Here is a 19450-nt window from a genome sequence, read left to right as displayed (position 1 = left end):
CCATCTCCATCATTTCCTTTTCTGTGTGTCTTAAAGTGATCATGTAACCACCCCCAAACCCCCTGCTTCCCAGAAGGTCTCCCCTGCAGCCCATTGCCCTGGGAACCTCCCACCTCCATCCCAGTGCTAACTCTGAGGCACATTTTTTCCCTGAATGTACCTCTGGGGTTCTCAGTGTACTCACTTACCTGTCTACTGTCCTACACTCTCCTTGAGCTGCTCCTTTGTGGTGGGATGACGCCTGCATGACATGCTAACCACCTTTCAGAAACCACTCCGTTAACTCAATGATGACCACAGCCAAGCCCTCACTTCTGTAGTGAGAGTGCCTTTAACCCTTCCTGCTTCAGTCTAACCTAGTGTTGACATTCACCGTGGTAAAATAGAAAAGTAGTTTGCTCAATTTTATGAATGGATTTCAGGTAAATTTAAAAATAAAACCTCACTATTGTAGTCTATATTACCTTAACCATTTGCCATTTAAAACCAAAGTATTGCCATAGGTAGAACCCAAAGAATAGGAGTTAAAGGCTTTTGTATTGTTTGGTTCTGTTCCACAGGAGCGGTAGATCCTATGGCTCGGACAGCGAAAGTGACAGAAGTTACTCTCGTCACCGGAGCCCCAGCGAGAGCAGCAGATACAGCTGAGGCCTCCTTGTACAGAGACTGTATCTTAACTGTAAATACCTGGTAACTTAAAGCTGGAGAAACTGGATGGCCGTCTGTTGTGTGTCAGTATTAGAGCTCAAATCCAACAGTGGATATTTCTTGTCACTTATTTACATGTGTGCAGAAAAATTTAAAAGTACAGATGTCAACTACAAATATTTTTATGCCCCATTTTACAATAGACAACTATGGAATTTTCATTTTCTTGAATCAAGAACTGGTGGAATTGACGTAGGTATCATTTGCAGTGTTACTTTAGATGGAATGTTTTTGTAGCTCACACAGTCCATAGAATTCAGGTCAGTGCTTTCAGGTTTTAGCATCCATGCTGCCAAACAGAATTGTGGAGAGCTGTCACAGCTACACGTTCCTATGTCCCCATGCTGGTTATAGTCTTGTTTGTGTGTGCTGTCAAATCAGGCCATCCACATCGTATTGACTATGGCCAGTCGTGCAGGGTGGTGGCTCATGCTACCGTGTCTGCCTTTCCACAGAGACTGCCACCTCGGTGCTTGGTGCCTTTGGTTCCTCCTGTACCTTACTTCATACACTACGTGTCCTGATGCCAGAAGATAGAATCATGACTTTTTTTTTTTAATTCACTGGCACCAAAAATTACTTCTTCTGAGCTGGGCTCACTGTGAGTGTAGGGCTTCCCAACAGTTATGTGGTGGCAGTCTCTTGGACAGAGCCTGCACGGTTGGCCATCTTGTTTTGCACCCGTGTGCTAGAAGAGCCAACTGGAGAGTGGACTTTGAGAAGCAGCTCCACAGTCTTTAGTTAGCACACCCAGAGACTTTAGCAACAACCAGCCTTTCCCTATTGTGTTGAGACCCCCACTGACTCTGTGAAGCCCTGCCTGACCAGAGGAAACCCAGGACAAGATTTGGGGGCAGAAGGATCACAAGCTGCTGCACAGAGAGATGTTCCTGTGGCTTTGCGTGGTTCCTCCAAAAATAATTTAACCTGTAAAAACTAGTTTGAGTTTGTTTTACTCTTTACTTTGCATTCTTTCCCCAAGTGTACTTAATCACCTTAGTGCCGGTTTAATCCTGTTCACAGAAAGAATTCCTGTTGTCCATACCATCCAATCCCAGGCCTTGCTGGTGAATTTGGCAAGAAGATTCCTGGCCTGATGGAGGGAGGCACTGAATTATGAAAATGGTCTTCCAGGGCATGTGGCTCAGTGTACTAGCATGTGCTTGACATGTAATGACGCTCTGGGGTCAGTGACCAGCACTCCAAAACTAAATCATGCTGTCACTCTTAGGAGGTGGCCAGCGTTGTTCAACATGCCAGTAAGTGTAAGTTCATCAGGAGACAGAGTAACATCAGCAGTCAGTGCTTGGCTAGTGAAAGTTAAACATGTGGTTTATAGTGGGATTTTTTTCTAAAAGTTTCCTACGAAAAAGGATGTTTGAATGTACTAGGTTGGTGGGAAGAATGCATTCAGAACCCAAACAAACTGCCAAATGGAGTTAGTAAGGAAGGGTCACTGTTGAGCAATGTCATATTGTTTTGTAGCTGTGTGACAAACTCCAAGTCCCACAGCCTAGACCAGTGCCCGGGCACCATTGATTCTCAACTTGAGGTACAGCCATGGCTAGGCATGGTGGGGCTGACTTCACTGCTCAGAGTCTCAGGACTGTGGCTGAGAGCTGGAAGGCGCATCCCTCATGAAGACTCTGAAAAGGACTAACTTTCTTGTGGGCTCCTTTGAGGCTGCCCACATCCCTGCCCCAGGCCTTGCTGTCTTCAGCCAGCAGGGATCCTTTGTCTTTCTTCAAAACTTCTGCCTTCCTCCTGTGTAAAGGGTCCATATGACTAGATCAAACCAGATCAGAGATCAGTCTCCATCTGCAGTCCAGTGGTCAAAGGAGTTGTGGGCATTGGCAGGTTCTGGGGGTTGGCATGGGAAGGGGCAGGGCATGCCACCTACTGCCGCCACGGACAGGGCTTAACCTATCCAGGCAGCTCTCATCTTCAGCAGTGTGGGCCTGGCTGTTTACATTCAAGTGAACTACAAAAATGGCTTTTCTTCCTAACCAGAATCATTCTGTATTTTTGAAGTTATTTTTTTAATAAAATTGAATTACGTTGTGTAATGTGCTTAATAGAAAATGCTTTATTGGACAGTTTTGTAACATCCTGTTTACTGCAAATGGCATAGTTGATATTGTCAAAAATGTAGAAAAGACTTTTGTACATACTAGCAGTGTCTAATTTGTATATACATCGATTTAATTTCCCTACAACTCAAAAAGGATCTTGTAGAAATGAAAATACATGCTAACTTTGAGTCTGTGCCGACTGGTCTTTGCTTGCTTGGACTCCATAATCAGTTTCTGATACAGCAGGTAAAGAGACTTCTCTATGGCAGGTTTGTGGTACAGGAGTGGAGCCAGGGAAAGCCTGGCAGAAATAGGTTTCTCAGGTGGGGTGCAGCTCCATGTTCCTCTACTTAGGAGCAGAGTCGCCTGACTGCAGTGCCCATCATCACCCACCTCCTGAGGGAGGCCACATTCAAGTGAGGATCTGCCAGGCAGGCAACCTGACTTCTTGTTTGCAGATACTGAGTTTTCTATATAGTCTTTCCAACTTGGGTGCTTTCCTTTACAATGTAAAGAACATGCCAGGGATGGTTGTCCATACCTTTCACCCCCAGCGTTCAGAGCAGGCAGATCTGTGTGAGCCCAAGGACTGAACAGTAAGACTGTCAAAAAAAAAAAAAAATACATTAAGTCAAATTTAAAATTAGCTAGGTTTGGAAGATGGAGACAGGAGGATCCATGAACTGATAGCCAACCCGAGCTTCATGAGACCCAGTTCCACCCTCCAAAGAGACGGGGAGGATACTTGGAACTTTATTCTCATCTGGTGGACAGTACTGGGGCATTGCCAGAGGCCCTGGTCCCACCCTCTGAATTAGCTAGGTATTGGCTCTCCCCATTGTCCTGTGGGGATATGGAGGGGGTGAAGAGCATGGACCCTGCTTCCAGAGGATCCAGGTTCCGTTTCCAGCACCCACATAGCAGCTCAGCTGTATGACACCCTCACATAGGCATACATGCAAACAGCACACCCATAAATTTTAATCTTAAAAAAAGTTGGGGCAGGTCAGGTTGTCTTGACGGAGGCGGAAATTATTGGTTACTGCAGTCCCTCAGAAACTGGAGGTGTGGGGGAGAGAGCTCAGCACCCTGGAATCCCCTGCAGACCACAGCAGACTGCACTCCTCTGAGGTCTGGGCCACCCTTGCCATGGCTGCTTCCTCCCTGTCTCAGAACAGCTTGGTGCCCTGGCTCTTTTCCTCAGCATCACACCACTGGCACGCAGTGAGACCCAACTCCACAGCCTGGACACCAAGAAGTGGAAAGGGCCAGGCCTATGCCTATGTCCACTGAGCCTCCGCTCTGGATCTCTGCTCCCCACATGACAGTGACGAGATTGGGAGAACCCCTGTCCCCAGCTGATCCCAGGGGGGCAAGTGTAAAGAAGTGGTGGAGCCTTTCTGCCCTGGCCTGGAGAGGAGCCTGCCTCCTACTGGCTGTGTCCAGGGAGCGCTGTACAGGAACCGCAGCTGTGGTGAACAGCCCTTGACGTGGCCGCTGCAGCTCCTCACTAGTTTCCCGGGGTTGTGCAGGACTAGGGTCTCTGGCAGCCTTCTAGAAGCTAGCAGGGAGGCACTCTCTGAGAGAGTTGGTGTGGGAAAAGGAACCCGATGGTTTGCATTAGGCTCCCACGCTGTGGCGCATTAGTGCTGGACTCTGCAGCCAGAGCTCAGGCAGATGGAGGAGGCCCCACTGTACAGGCAGGCCGCTGCGGCCCTCCTCCAGCCTGCACCACCCCAGGTACTACCTCACCCGCGTTTCCATGTTATCTGGTGAGCAAAGGGAACCCCAAGCAGTTTGGGGCTGTCTCCTTGCTTTCAGAAGTGAAGTTTGAACTGGAGTCACCCAGCTTCCGGGAGGGCAGTCTAAAGCACCGGCCTCTGTCCCATGCTGGTGAGTGCTCCAGCCCTATTCACCAATAGAACTTTGAGGTTGCCTTGCCCCTCCAGGAAGTAGAGTGCACCTATTCTCAGGGCTCACTCCAGGCCTCTCCTCCAGATGGACACCTGCACCCCACCTCCTGACCACGCATTTCTGCAACCAATGACCAGGGTGTCCTGGATTCCTCGGTCAGAGTTCAGACTCTGCTCTGGGACAGCTGAGGCCTGGGGAGTTGGGGTGGGCCAAGACCATCACCCAAAGGGCCAGCATCCTTCCTGTGGTTAGGGTGGCCACGACACCCAGATTCCAGCCTCCTGGCACAGGGTTCTTCTGTCTGCACGCCTAGTCTCCCTGTGGGACCCTGTCCTTGTCCACCCAGTGGGTAGATAACCTTTCCCTTCCCCCATTGCAGGTCAGTGAAGCGATCCAGAGTCAGAAGAGAAATGGTGGTAACTGGCCTTTCTAGCTTTAGCCTAGAACCCGGGGAGCACAGTCGGGCATCTTATGCCTTCGTCCAGATGCGGAGCTGCAAGCAGCTCGCTCTCCCAGCTACAGGGCATGTCCTGTTCAGATAGAGGAAGGGGCCTTCCTCTGTCCCCACCTGACTCAGCTTCCCCAGCTCAGGGGTAGCCAGCCCAGTGTCCTCGTGGGAGAGCCTTGCATTCTTAGGGGACAGACCCTCAACTATTTGATGACACCTATCTGGCTCTAAAGAGCGAGCCACAGCACCCTGCCCACCATGAGGAAGGTATATACCCAGGGAGGCCGTGGGGAGTGGAGTGGAGAGATCGGGCTGGGTGAGTGACTCGGCTCAACAGCGGCCGCTGGGTAGGGGTGCGGGGCGTCCGAAGGAGAGAGAGACCACGGTGGTAGCCCGTGGTCCCGCCCTGCCTCCGCTCAGCCTGGCAGCGTTCCTTCGCAGCCTCCTGCCAGCACAGCCAGCCCCCTGCCCCCACCGAGCCGGTGCCAGAGCAGCATTCCGCAAGCCGGGCTGCATCTCCCCAGCGGAGGCTGCGCGGAGAGGCCACTCGGCCGGGCCTGGGCCTCCGGCCTCCCACCCGGCTGTCCCGGGCAGGTCATCTGAAAGGCTTTTCTCTCTGCGGCGGCGACTCGGAGGCCTTGGGCAGCCAAAGGCCACCAGGTAGGTCCCAGAGGCGCAGAGCAAAACGCGTGGGAGGCCGGAGCAGCTGGGGACCCCAGACTCACCCCCAAGTCGGAGCAGCCGGGGCCACAGGGGGCGGGTTGTGAGCGTGGCTGGGGTGCGGGGCTCGGGCAACGGAGCAGGTGGGTCGGGGGCTGGCTCGCCCAGCTCAGTGACCTCACGCCTACCCTGGCCCCGCCCCCGTGGAGCAGCGGGAGGACACACGGGTTAGGCTCCGGGACGAACTTCCCCGCAGAGAGGGGCTCAGAGAGGGAGGGTGGGGTCGCGTGGTTCAAACGCTCCCAGGTCGGCTGTCCGCCCGGCCCGGAGAACCCCGAGGCTCTCCGCAGGGCAGCCGCATCGGGACGGCGCGCACCACGCGCGTCCGCGCCCCTAGCCCGCACGCAGGGCGGCCTGGCCCTTTAAGCGTCCAGACGGCGGCCCCAGCTGACGCGCGGGCTCCAATCGGCGCCCCGCGCCCCCCGCCCGTCGCGCCCGAGGCTCCCGGGCCGCAGCTGCTCGGCCGGGACTCGCCGCGGCCCTGCGCCTCCGCCCGCTTGCCCGCCCGCCCGGCCGCGCCCCCGGGGCCATGGTCGCGGGGGCGGCCCCCAGCGCGGCGCTTCATGGGGCGGCCCGGGCCCGGGCCCGGCCGCCGGGGGCAGCGCGATCCTGCGGGGCCCTGTGAGCTCCCAGCGCCGCGGCACCATGGTACGCAGGGGCCTGCCTGTCCCCCCGCTTATCCGCCCACCTGCGAGCGCCGCCTTTCGGAGCGCACGGTCCCGCCGGACCCGGTACGGGGGCTGGAGCGACCTGACCCCTCCCCCGAGGGTCCTCGACCCTGTCTACTGGGTGTCCGCAGGCCGGGAGGGCGGCGCGGTGGCGCGGCAAGGGGGTGAAATTCCTGGGGTGGGGGGTGCAGGAGCGAAAGGCCGAGCTCTTTGCGGCGCGCGGGCGGAGGGGGGCTCTTCTCTGAGCCCGGACGGCGCCGCCCCGGGGCTGGCAATGGGGGAGGGGGTAAAGGGGGAGTCGGATTCCCGCCCAGGCCTTGGGCCACGTGGGCGCTGCAGCCGCCCTGCTGGAGATCGGGACGGCTCCGCACCGAGGGCGGGGGGCGCCCACAGCTGGAGTGGAAACTCCTGTGTGACCTTGGGCCGGTCCCCTGCTGTCTCTGAGCCAGGCCTCTCCAAAGAAGGCATCCAGAAGTCACAAGCCCGTACCCCCGCTCGGCCTGAGCTCTCCCCCCGCTGCCCGGGGAGGACCGGATGGCTTGACTGTCCCCAGGGTTCACCAGATGGCCCTCAGGACTCAGAAGCTTGGTGGCCTCTGCAGGTGTCCCCCTGGGGGAAGGGCAGCTGCTGGAGCTGGCAGCATAGCCAGGTGGAGAGAGGCCTCCTCAGCTTCAGGGAGCAGAAGCATCCGGCCAGAGACCCACAGCTGGTGGCACTGAGTGGGAGGGGCTGGGCCCGCAGCTGGGCCCGGCCACTTGGCTGGCAGTGTTAGGCTGGGAAGTGGCTTTGGAAATGCATGGGTTCCTGCCAGGCTCAGGTGCCCGCAGGTGGGCCCTGGCAGGGTTGGGGGGGTGAGGAGCTCTGTAAGGAAGAAGAGGGGTCCCAGGCGTGGGGTGTGTGGTATGCAGGCTTTTCCCACCACCATCCAACCCCCCAGTAGTGCAGACACTGGTCACCTGCAGGTGCGGTGACTGGGAACGGTGTGGGGACCGTGTTTGGCTGGTTCCCAGACCCCACTCTCCCAGCCCACCTCACTCTCAGAACTCACTCTGCCATCTAGACAGTGCCCCAGCCGGAAGGAAGGGGTACCCAAGCAGAGCTGGAGGGCCACAGCTCCAGGAGGCAATGCCTCTTGGGGCCTCAGTTTCTCCATCTGTGTGGCAGGAATTGGTCCCAGAGGGTGAATCAGAGTGATTCAGAGGAGAAAGACGGATGGGCGGAGCTCCATGCCACGTCCCAGCTAGATGGGCCAGCAGTTCTGGGGTAGAGGCAAAGATGGGTGGCTCTTGGGTGGTGGAAGGGACGTGAGGAAGGTGGTAGCCTTGTCGGCAGAGCTGAGGGCAGAGAGTCGGTATGTCCTGGGCTGCTCTCTGGAAGGGCACGGGCTCAAGACTCCCTGAGCTCTCCCCTAGCCGGCTTCTGACAAGGGAGCTCAGACCTGGTCCTTCCTATCTGGCCCACCCACTACTGACAGGAGAACCGACTGACCGGGTCCTTGGACCTCTGAGGAAGAGGTAGTGGGCTTATGTCCCCCACTGGGGCATGTCGGCACTCGGACATAGCAAGCTTTTATCTTGCCAGGCAGAGCCTGAGCAGTCGCCAATGCTGGCCTGTGTGGGCCTGGACTGGCCAGTGTCGTGTGCTGAGCCCCAGGCCCTAAGCAAGGGATAAGACCGGCCATCTCTGTCACCCAGCTTGTGGGAACTCTCTGGCAGTCTGATCTAGTGGTCTTTAAGGTCCCTAGGGCTCTTCAATATGGCCTCCAAGACAGTGCCATCTTGGAGCAGCTAGGCCTGGGCATCACCCCAGCCATGCTGAGGTGTCCTGTTGGGAGTGTGGTAAACACAGCCCACCCTCCCCCGAAGACCCTGGGTGCAAGGGCCAGGGTGGGAGGAATGATGGGCTAGGCCTGAACGTGCGTTCCCCCAGATGCAGCCTGGGCGCTGTGGCAGAAGCTGAATTTCCAGCAGCTCATCATTGAGCAAGCTCTTTTCTGTCAGTGTGGTGAGATGGTCAGGGCACACGGAGGACACAATAAATGCTGACCCTGGGGTGACCCCCTAGTCCTCCTCCCCAAAAGCCCCACCTGTCTGGACAGGTGGTTCACACGGCCCCTGTCCCTTCCCTTCTCTGTGTGGCCGTCCTGTGTGTACAGAAGAGCTAAGAGAGGAGGCCCAGAGTGGCCAGCTGGGCACAGGTCCCAGGACCCTGTAGCCCCAGGAGCAGCTGTCCCTCTGGCATCCCCTACTATGAATGAAGATCATTTCTTCCGATAGCACCTCCCACGCCCTGGGCAGGGGCGGGCAGTGGCTGGTCCTTACCTTCCTGTGTCCTGGCCCACAGTTGCTGGTTGAGAAGACTACAGACTCCCCGGCGGCAGAGTTCTCGCTGGTGGAGGACGTGGCCCTGCACTTCGCCTGCTTGATGGGCCGCCTGAATGAGCAGCGCCTCTTCCAGCCGGACCTGTGCGACGTGGACCTGGTGCTGGTGCCCCAGCGTAGCGTGTTCCCCGCGCACAAGGGGGTGCTGGCTGCCTACAGTCAGTTCTTCCATTCGCTCTTCACGCAGAACAAGCAGCTGCAGCGGGTCGAGCTGTCTCTCGAGGCGCTGGCGCCCAGCGGCCTGCAGCAGATCCTGAACTTCATATATACGTCCAAGCTGCTGGTGAACGCGGCCAACGTGCACGAGGTACTCAGCGCGGCCTCGCTGCTGCAGATGGCGGACATCGCAGCCTCCTGCCAGGAGCTGCTGGATGCTCGGTCCCTGGCGCCCTCGGGCCCTGTGGCCCTGGCGCAGCCAGCTGCCAGCTGTGCCCCAGTGCCTCCGCCGCCCTACTACTGTGACATCAAGCAGGAGGCAGATACCCCCGGCCTACCGAAGATCTACGCCCGAGAAGGCCCTGACCCCTACTCTGTGCGTGTGGAGGACGGGGCAGGGACCACTGGGGACTCTGCTGCTCCAGGGCCAGCACAACCACTGCTCTTCAAGGAGGAAAAGGAAGGGACCCCTGAGGAGGCCCAGCCGCCTGGTAGCCTGTGCAAGCTAGAAAGTGGAGAGGGACTGGAGCGGGAATTGGGTGCCTCGGGCACCTATGGGCGCCAGGAGCAGTCTCAAATCATTGTGGAGGTGAACCTCAATAACCAAACCCTGCATGTGTCCACTGGGCCTGAGGGCAAACCGGGCTCTGGAGCCACCGTGGTGCTGGGCCAGGAGGATGGGATGCAGGAACATTCAGAAGAAGAGGAGGAGGAAGGAGGAGGTAGTGGAGGGGGAGAGGAGGAGGAGGAAGAGGAGGAGGAAGAAGAGGGAGGCAGCCAGGGAGAGGAGGAAGATGAGGAAGGGCCCAGTGAGCAGGAGGATGACGACGAAGCCGATGGACCCAGTGAGCAGGATGCAGAGAGTTCGGAGGAGGAGGGGGAGACTGAGAGCAGGCAGGACCCTGCGGGTGCAGCAGGGTGTCAAGGTGGCCAGGTGGACCCTCCGCTGCACAGCAGAATGTCCACACGGTCCCGGGGGCAAAACGCTCAGCGCCGAGCTACCCCCGAGCCGGAGGAGGCTGGGCGCAGAGGCGGGAAGAAGCCCAAGGCCTCGGGAGCTGTTCCTGCCACCCAGGCAGCCGACGGACTGGGGGCCAAGGTGAAGCTGGAGGAGAAACAGCAGCACCCATGCCAGAAGTGCCCCCGGGTCTTCAACAACCGCTGGTACCTGGAGAAGCACATGAACGTGACGCACAGTCGCATGCAGATCTGCGGCCAGTGCGGGAAACGCTTCCTGCTGGAGAGTGAGCTGCAGCTGCATCGGCAGACGGACTGCGAGCGCAACATCCAGGTGAGATGCTGCCCAGACAGTGCCCAGGACCTGGAGCTGCATGGATGCATGAGGTCAGGGGGACTGTGGGAACCGGGGAGAACGTGTCTTTTAACACATCTCTAGGGCCCAGAGCTGCCCGTGCAGGTACATCTGTTGTATGTTACACCAGAGTGTGCACAAAAGGGAAGGGGCTTGCCCAGAGGGGCTGCCACCCTTGACTCCCCCCAGAGTCACTGCGTAGAGCAGTGGCCCATGGGGGAGGGGGAAACGACCCCTGTGTTCAACTCTGTGGAGGTTCCAGCTCCCTGGAGAAAAAAGACTGGATGAAAATGTTGGAAAGAAGTGTGCGTGCATGCGTGCGTGTGTGTGTGTGTGTGTGTGTGTGTGTGTGTGTGTGTGGTGGTGTTGGGGTGGCTGCCTGGTCTGCATCTGTCTGAACACACCCCAGCATGTGTGTGCGCATACACACATGCGCGCACACACAGCCAGCTAATTTTCTGGCCCGAGAGAAAAAAAATGGCCACAGGTAGGCGGGTGTTAATTACCTGAACTAATTGCTAGTTGTGATGCCAGTGGGGAAGGTGTGGCCTGGTGACCTGCCCATCCCCCCACTCTGCACCTGTTGCCCGCCCCGCGGCTGTTTCTCAGCAATCCCTTCTGCCACCCCAAGGGGATGAAGCCTTTACTCCTTCCTGCCAAGTCTGTGCCCCCTCCCCCCCCCCCCCCCCCCCGCCTCTGGGGCTACTGCTGGGTTGAGCAGAGTCCAGGAGAGCTACCCTCAGCCCATCCACCCTTCGCTGCTCCAGGAAGCCCTAGTACCCTCTGCAGCCTGTAGAGCCCGCACTAACAAGGCCCCATAGGGTCCCCCACCAACCAGCACAGCTACCACACTTGACATAGTCTACAGCCTCTTGCCTGAGCAGCAAAGCCTGGAAACTGGAAATGGCACCCAGACAGCTACGTGGATGGGTCCTGGGGGGAGTCAACCCAGCTTCAGGACATCAGGTCTGGGCCATCTCACCAGTGCTCTACAGATGGGGAAACGGAGGCTGTAGAGGAGCCGAAGCTAGCTCCAGCTCATACCCAAAGTTCTGCTCCTCTTCCATAGTGCGTAACGTGTGGCAAAGCCTTCAAGAAGCTCTGGTCCCTGCACGAGCACAACAAGATCGTGCATGGCTACGCGGAGAAGAAGTTCTCCTGCGAGATCTGCGAGAAGAAGTTCTACACCATGGCACATGTGCGCAAACACATGGTTGGTGAGTCCCTGCCGCCCGCGTGGGCAGAGGATGGGCCAGCCGCTGACTGTCAGAAAGGCTTGCATCCAGGTGACGGGAAGGTTGGGGAAGCGACGCACAGGCGGGCAGTTTGCCCCGATAAGCTGGCACACGGCTGGCCAGGCTGTGGACCCTGGTATGGAAAGGGGCAAGCTTTTCCTGAATTACACGATTCCATGTGGGCTGGCACGGTCCTGTCTCGGTGTGACAGCCACTAGGCCTGTCTCTCATGCTTCCTCTTGGCCCTCACAGGGCTTCAGGCTTCTCTTAAGTGTCACCTTCCCCAGGGCTCACGCCTGGACACAGTAAGGAGGCCTTCCCAAGTGTGATAGCCACACCCATGCTCAGGCAGGGCTGCACATCTTCAGGTGGGCCCTGCTGCGTCTGGAGTTCCTGTGTTCACCTTTTCTCACCTGGGCTCCAAGCTCCAGAGAGGAGGAGTGATCATCCAGACAAATGACCCCGCAGACACGGGAGAGTGTCAACTGGATGGGACTGGGACCCTGGGGTCTAGGTCTTGGCCAGCAGCATGCTGGGTAACCAGATTGGTAATCTGAGCTGGGCGGGCTGTCTCCAGATGTGTTCTTCATTGGCCTTCAGTGGCCCTGGGCCCAAGGCCGAGGCCCTCACCTTGGGTGTGCTGTTGAGTTCAGTACCGCCCCTTCCCCAAAGAAAGTGGGTGCGGGACTGCCAGAGGGCAGGTCTGGAAATGGGGGTTCAGGTAGGTGCCCTGGAGAAGTGACAGCTGGTGCCCACCCGCAGCCCACACCAAGGACATGCCCTTCACCTGTGAGACCTGCGGGAAGTCCTTCAAGCGCAGTATGTCTCTCAAGGTGCACTCGCTGCAGCATTCCGGGGAGAAGCCTTTCCGCTGTGAGGTGAGCTCTGCTTCCTGCTGGCTGTGGGGTCCCCTTGGACAGGGAGGGAGGGAGCCAGGGGTCTGGGTTGGCGCACGGCCTGTAATCCCCGCACTGGAGAGTGGAGGCTGCCTGAGTAGGAAGTCAAGATCAATGTCAGTCATAGAATGAGCTTGGGGGCAGACGAACAAACCAAAGGGAAGACCGGGGACAGCCAGTCAGGAAGACGCAGGTGTCAGAATCTGAGCTTCGGTCCAGGGGGTTTGTTTGTTTGCTTTGTTGTTTTTATTACATTAAAGATGGGCATGGAGAAACATGCTCGTAATTCAGTGTTGGGGAGGCGGAGACAGGTGGGTGCCTGGAGCTCACTGGCCAATCAGCACAGCCTGAAAAAGTCCAGACCAGTGAGAGACCCTGTCTCATAAGCAGCAAAGGTGGAGGGCCCGAGGAAACATCAGAAATTGGCCACACGGGTCCATCTATCAGTGTGGAGACACGCACACACATGTTCACACATGCACACATGGAGTTTCAGGTTGGGTGAGCCAGGGTCCATCTTATCAGTGTGTGGGCGCGCACACACACACACACACACACACACAGTTCCGGGTTGGGGGAGCCAGGGCGAGGATGTCTGCAGCTCTTCCCCTCCCCACAGAACTGCAATGAACGCTTCCAGTACAAGTACCAGCTGCGCTCACACATGAGCATCCACATCGGTCACAAGCAGTTCATGTGCCAGTGGTGCGGCAAGGACTTCAACATGAAGCAGTACTTTGATGAGCACATGAAGACACACACAGGTGCGTGCCCTCCCCCCAGGCCTCAGTCCCCGAGTTGGGCGGGATGGGGTGCCAGGGGAGCTGGGGCTGGCCGTAACACTCCTGCCGCCCCTCCAACCACAGGGGAGAAGCCATACATCTGTGAGATCTGTGGCAAGAGCTTCACCAGCCGGCCCAACATGAAGCGGCACCGGCGAACGCACACGGGAGAGAAGCCCTACCCGTGCGACGTGTGTGGCCAGCGCTTCCGCTTCTCCAACATGCTGAAGGCACACAAGGAGAAATGTTTCCGTGTCAGCCACCCACTGCCCAGCGACCCCGCCACCCTGCCCACCGCACACCTGCAGCCCACAGCCCCCCTCTTCCCCACTGCAGCTCCCAGGCTGGACACCAACTGACACCCAGCACAGGCCCTCCTGGCCAGGGACAGCAGAAACACAGGCTGGGGGCTGTGCTGCGGCTGGATACCCCTGGTGCATGCTGGGAGCCCCCTTCTGCAGCTCTTTGCAAGTTCTACTCTCCTTATCTTTGGGAGTAAAGGAACAGAGGGGGACTGGTTGGCCACACCCCTCCAGGTGAGGGGTGCTAGCGGCAGCAGATGCAGGCCAGGAGCCAGGCAGGGCCTGGGTCAGCCTCACCTGCTCAACCCAGCTTCCCTGTGCCCCTAACTTACTCCCTAGGATGGGAGGGTTTGGGGAGAATTTGGGTGTACCCCTGTTGAAGGAGTCGTAGACCAGACCCCCCCCCCAGGAGGCCTGTAGCCAGGGAGGCCTGGCAGGGTAGGGAAGAGGCAGGAGATAAAGGCCGCAGACCCCCTCTGTGTGGTGGAGTGGGGCAGGTGGGGGCTGGCCCCCATGGATTCCTTTTCCTGGTCACATCCCTGCCAGGCAGGTTCAGGGATCCTCAGCCTGTGCTGGACTTTTAAAGAGCCCCAAATCCTGGAAGGAACCTCTCCAGGTGCTGGGGACCAAGCCTTCAGGGGGTGGAGAAGCTAAATCCCCAGCCCCAGCTTCCAGGGGTCCTGCAGGAGAATGAGATGCCAGGGGTGGGCCCTCCAGGAGCCTCAGGCAAGCAGTTCAGGGTTTCACGGTGCTATCTGTGGGTCAAGGGACAGGGAGCTGTCTACAGGGCACCCCTGTCCCTTACCAGCCTGCCTGGCTGGAATCTCCCACCAGGAGACACGTGCATCTGTGTCTGCTCCCCAGAGGTCCACATGAGGCCTCTCTTCTCCTGGGGCCTCTGGCTGGCTCCTGGTCCCTCCTGCACTCCGCACTGTCTGGTGTGCCGCAGTTCAGCCAGGGAGAGAAGCCAGTGGGAGCAGGGAGCTCAGCCAGTGCCCAGTGCTTGCCCTTGTGAGGCAGGCACTAATAGGTGACCCTTCTCTGTTGTCATTTAATGTCCTTATTCCTGCGTTTGGATGGGAGAGAGTTTCCATAAGCTGCGGTCCCTCGTCCCGATCTCCCTCTGTTCATAAGCTTCTGTTCCTTACACTCTGCACCTTATTCCTCCCCGTCACCGCCTTCCCAGCATGGTTGCACTGGGAAGAGGCCTGTGCCCGCCGGTCACCGGCGGAGGGTGCCACACCCCTCCGACCTCAGAGGCCCATGGCGTTGGGACAGAGGGCTGGGGACATTTTAATCATCAATAAACGAAGCACTTTATTCTGTACAGGTGTGGGCAGGCCCAAGGCACCCTGCTGATTCTGCTCTCCTCTGGGCTAGGAAGGTCTGAGTGGTCAGGTTCCCCGGTGTAGGCACCATTCCCCAGCCTGGAGAGTCGGGCTGCAAGCCTAGCCTCAGGTCCCTCTGTGTCCTTGGGGCAGACAGGTAGGGACCCGTCTGAGAAAGGAAGGTTTCCTGTCCGGATGAAGTCTCCGGCCTCACTGCCCAAGGTCGGGGCTTCCAGCTCCTTTAGTTTAGCTGTTCTTCCCTTTGATCTCTGGGCTTCCACGATGTCCTCAGGGACCCCTTCCCTGCCCCTCACTATTTCTAACCTTTGGCCCCAGTGCCTAGCAGCTCTGCGGAGCTGGCTCACATTTTTTCAAAGAAAAAAAGCTGACCACGTCAAGGGGTCCCTACCCTTCTTGTCAGTTCCTGGCCTTGTGACCTTCATGGGGTTAGGACCCAGGTCTGTCTGTCCATTCTTCAGGAAGCAGCAATCTGAAGGGAAGGGATTGGGAATAAAGCCCTGTCCCAGGAGTTGGGTTTCCCACACCCTTTCCCCTTCCCCAGGGGCCAGACAGGTCCTGGGTACTGAGTGATGGTTGCCGTGCGGAAGGTGGGCACAGTCCTCTGTCCCCGAGGCTGATGTATGCCTGGTGCTACACACATCACCCTACCCATGTAGAGTTCCCTGTGCTTCTTGATGCCGTAGAATTAGGGTTCATGTCTAGCCAGCTTCTACACTTCTAAAAAGATGGCCAAGTCACTGAACATTGGCATGAAGGAACCGGAGCAGGGTGGGAACTTCCCAGGCCCACCCAAGAGACAACCTTGGGGCCATCACTTCTGGGAAGATTTGCTGGGTCTCTTGCCCAGCTGGACTTGGTAGGTCTAGTCCTGGGCCTGCTTCTCTGAAGTGATACAAGACACTCTGGTCTTGGAGCAGTTGATAGGGCATCTCCATGGAGACCTGGTGTGGTCTGAACCCAGGGATGACCACCTCCATGTCCCCTCACAGGTCTAGGTGGTGGCAAGAAGGCTAGACAGGTGTGTGGAGCTCTGAAGTCTGGTTATATATGACACCTCATGGTCCCAGGGTGAGGACAGTAGGCATTCAAGGGGGATCGATGGGGAATAAACTCAGTACCGCTCCTGGCCTTTGGCCCAGCCTCTTCTTTATGTGTTGCTGCCTGAGTGGGCATTGCAGGTGTCCCAACATCTCAGCACACAGCCCCGTGGGCATTTAGGGCACTCACAAGGGCCCCACCATTACCATTCAAGGCTTGGATGAAATGGGTCCCCACTGCATCTGGGATTTGGGTCACATACAGAAAGGCCCCAAAGACCTGAAGTTCTGGTATCTGATGTGGTGACCCCAAGGCAGTACCCATGAGACTCTGGGGCCACAGTCCTGGAGTCAGCAGGGCCTGCCATCTCATTCACCAGCTCAGCCCTCTGGCACATTGAAAGCTGGGGACCTCACAGGTATTCCCTGTCACTCACGCTCTTTGGTGGAATCCTGGACTCTGGAGACGTGGGTCTCCACAGCTGTGATCTGTCACCCTGCCCTCGGGCGCAGAGTGCTTCAGACAGACCTGGAGGCCTGGTAGGGAGGCTGTAGGTGAGTGTCTCCTGCTTCAAGACACAATCTAGATGCGGTAGAGTGTGCCTGTAACACACACCACTGGGGGGCAGAAACAAGAGGGCTAGGAGTTCAAAGCCAGCCTGCCCTGTCTCAGAAAACCCTAAGACTTGAAACAAGCCGTGACGTGAAGTTTGGTCTTGAGATTTAGTTGTTCACACTTCCCTTTTATGTGTTTTGTTCTTGGAGCTGAGGGCACATTCCCCTATCCAAAATACCTAAGCCGTTCTCCTGCCTCCCCACAATGCTTACAACCCCAGGTTGACATTACTGACCCACACTCATTTGTTTTATCCAAGAGTCAAATCTAGTCTCAGGATTGCCAGGGCACTCTCTCTGCTCCGCCTCCCTCACTGTGTATACATAAGTATGTTTAGTGATGATAAAACACATGGGAGTTGTGTGCACGTGTGTTTGTTCATGTGTGTGCGTGAATGCTGGTGCGAGCATGTCACAATGCACCTGAGAAGGTCAGAGGGCAGTCTCGGGTGTCAATCGTTACCTCCTACCTTGTTTGGGACAAACCTTATTTTTCTGATGCAGATGCCAGGCTAGATGCCCCTCTGGAGATCCCCCTCCCATTTCCTGGTAAGCATGTGGATTACAGATACTTAACACTACTGCATCTGGCTTTGGCATGGATCTGAACACAGTTCATCAGCCTTTTGTGGCAGGTGATTTACCCGCTGTGCTGCCTCCCCAAGTGTTGTATCATAACCACTGTCAAGGATTTACAGATGGGCGTCATCAAACGCACACTGTCTGCAGCCTCACCACTACCACCTCCAGAACTTTTCAACTTCCCAAACTGAAATGCTTAGTCTCTAAACACAAATTTCACATCCTTTTGATCCATCTCCAGAGCGCTGGCAACCACCTTTCCATGTACCGCCTCTGAGAACTAACTCACACAGGGCAACAAGAATGCCAACTTTATTGTGCTCCAGGGAAGCTTATATAGGGGACCTTAACTGATAGCCATGCCCCAGCCCTTGGGATCTTTCAGCTGCAAAACTCACCAGAATTCACTCCCCTGCCATCAGAAACGCATGAGGGTCTCGTGCTCAGAGCAGCTGCAAACACAGGAAAACAAGTTGTTTCGCTCAGTTCGCTCCAGCAGGCAAAAGGTCTGAGGCAGGCAAAAAAATTCAAGGGGCCAGGGGTCTGTAGCCCCCTACAGGGTCACACAGTATTTATCTCAAGGTTGGCGTATTTCGTTTATCATAATATCTTCAAGGTTCATCCATGTTATAACAGATGTCTGTCAGGATCCCTTTTAAACAGTAAACAAAATTACATTGTATATTTTGGGATTATTTTTTTTACATTTTATTTATTTGAGGTCTGTGTGTATGTGCGTGTGTGTGTGCATGTGCACGTGTGACTGAATATACATGCTACAGGGCACAGATGGCATCAGAGAACAGTTTGCAGGAACTAGTTCTCACCCTCTTCCATGTCAGCTCTCGGGATGAAGCTCAGGTCATCCAGACCTGGCAGGAAGCTCCTTTACCCGTTAATCCATCTCACCATCCCTGGTTTGGGGTGGGATCATGCCATGACATACGTGTAGGCCAGAGGACAACTTAAGAAAGTCAGTTCTCTCCTTCGCCATGTGGGGCCCACGGATCACACTTAGGTCTCAGGCTTCATGGAAAGCACCTCCATCTTCCGGGCGTGTTGCTGACCTCTATTTCGGGGCTTTTAAAAAGTTGATCCTGGGTTGGAGAGGTGACTCAGCAGTTAAGAGCACTCGCTGCTCTTTCAGAGGTCTGGAGTTCAAGTTCCAGCAACCACATGGTGCTCACACCATCTCTAGTGGGATCCACTGTCCTCTGCTGACGAGCAGAGGGACATGCAGCCAGCACTCATACATTAATACGTTAAACAAGCAGAAAGAGTTGACGCTCTGGGATCGTTTTCCAGACAGATCACTGGTATAGAATCCATGATTGACAGGTTTTTGAGCCTTAAGAAAAAAAGATGTGTCACTTCCTGTGGTTTCCATAACTTCTGATGGGAATACACGGTCATTCAAATGGCTGCCCTTCACCCTTCATAGATAATAAATACATGGCTTCACATATATATTTGTCTTTATCTTTTTGGTTTTAAAAAAAATTCACTACAGGGGCTGGAGAGATGGCTCAGTGGTTAAGAGCATTGCCTGCTCTTCCAAAGGTCCTGAGTTCAATTCCCGGCAACCACATGGTAGCTCACAACCATCTGTAATGAGGTCTGGTGCCCTCTTCTGGCTGCAGACATGCACACAGACAGAATATTGTATGCATAGTAAATAAATAAATAAAATATTTAAAAAAATAAAATAAAAAATTTCACTACGATGTATTTAAGCACAAATTTCTCTGCATCTATCCTGTTTGCAGTTGCTGAACTTCTTAATTCTGTTGGTTTGGGTCTTAATTTTTTTTTTACTTTTTAATTTACTGATGTGTGTATGTTGGGGGGGGATATGGTGTGTGTGGAGGGTGTAGTGTGTGTCTGGTATGGTGTGTGTGTGTATGATGTGGTTGTGGGGGAGGGCGTGTGGTGTGTGTGATGTGGTGTGTGTGGTATGGTGTGGGATGTGTGTCTGGTATGATGTTTGTGAGTGTGTGATATGGTGGTTGTGTGTGTGGTGGGGGAGTATGGTGTGTGTGGCGTGTGTATGTGTGCTATGGTGTGGAGTGTCCACTGTGTGTATGTGGTACTCCGTTGTCTTTCCACCGTGTTGGTTCCAGGGATCAAACTCTGGTCCTAAGACACTTGTGCCCTTGAGCCATCTTGCCTTTCCTGGTCTGTCTTAGCTAAATTCGGGGATTTTCAGCCATTGTTACTGGATTTACCATTTGACCTGTCTCCCTCCCTCCCTCCCTTCCTCCCTCCCTCCCCCC

The 19450-nt window shown here is 56.0% G+C and overlaps 2 protein-coding genes and 1 long non-coding RNA gene across 11 annotated transcripts in view; 2 read left to right on the top strand and 1 right to left on the bottom strand.

The window, feature by feature from the left end:
• The window catches only part of Nktr (natural killer cell triggering receptor), a 34913-nt gene extending 31940 nt beyond the window's left edge, over positions 1-2973 (top strand). For all 7 annotated transcript variants that reach the window (XM_050141789.1, XM_050141792.1, XM_050141790.1 and 4 more), the window contains one exon: positions 561-2973. In XM_050141789.1, coding sequence (XP_049997746.1) covers positions 561-648 — 88 coding nt within the window. In that variant the 3' untranslated portion in view covers positions 649-2973. The remainder of the gene's footprint in view (positions 1-560) is intronic.
• On the bottom strand, positions 2775-5994 carry LOC126501229 (uncharacterized). The gene is made up of 2 exons (XR_007591587.1): positions 5868-5994; positions 2775-3382 (listed from the first exon to the last, which is right to left on the bottom strand). It is a non-coding gene; the product is annotated as an uncharacterized lncRNA (long non-coding RNA).
• On the top strand, positions 3460-14921 carry Zbtb47 (zinc finger and BTB domain containing 47). Of its 3 annotated transcripts, none has more exons than XM_050141798.1 (6): positions 3460-5802; positions 8874-10358; positions 11449-11596; positions 12377-12492; positions 13130-13274; positions 13377-14921. In XM_050141798.1, the coding sequence occupies exons 2-6, from the start codon at positions 8955-8957 to the stop codon at positions 13649-13651; spliced, it is 2088 nt and encodes a 695-aa protein (XP_049997755.1). In that variant the 5' UTR covers positions 3460-5802; positions 8874-8954; the 3' UTR covers positions 13652-14921. The 3 variants fall into 3 exon arrangements, with proteins under 3 accessions (XP_049997755.1, XP_049997753.1, XP_049997754.1); XM_050141796.1 differs by lacking the exon at positions 3460-5802 and adding an exon at positions 6302-6593; XM_050141797.1 differs by lacking the exon at positions 3460-5802 and adding an exon at positions 6366-6510.
• The last annotated feature ends 4529 nt before the right edge of the window (positions 14922-19450 follow it).

This window comes from Alexandromys fortis, unplaced genomic scaffold (assembly GCF_014885135.2).
Source record: "Alexandromys fortis isolate MF-2015 unplaced genomic scaffold, M_Fortis_MF-2015_v1.1 scaffold_44, whole genome shotgun sequence".
NCBI lineage: Eukaryota > Metazoa > Chordata > Mammalia > Rodentia > Cricetidae > Alexandromys > Alexandromys fortis.
Note: the sequence above shows the minus strand (reverse complement) of the source record. Positions and strands in the feature narration are given on the sequence as shown.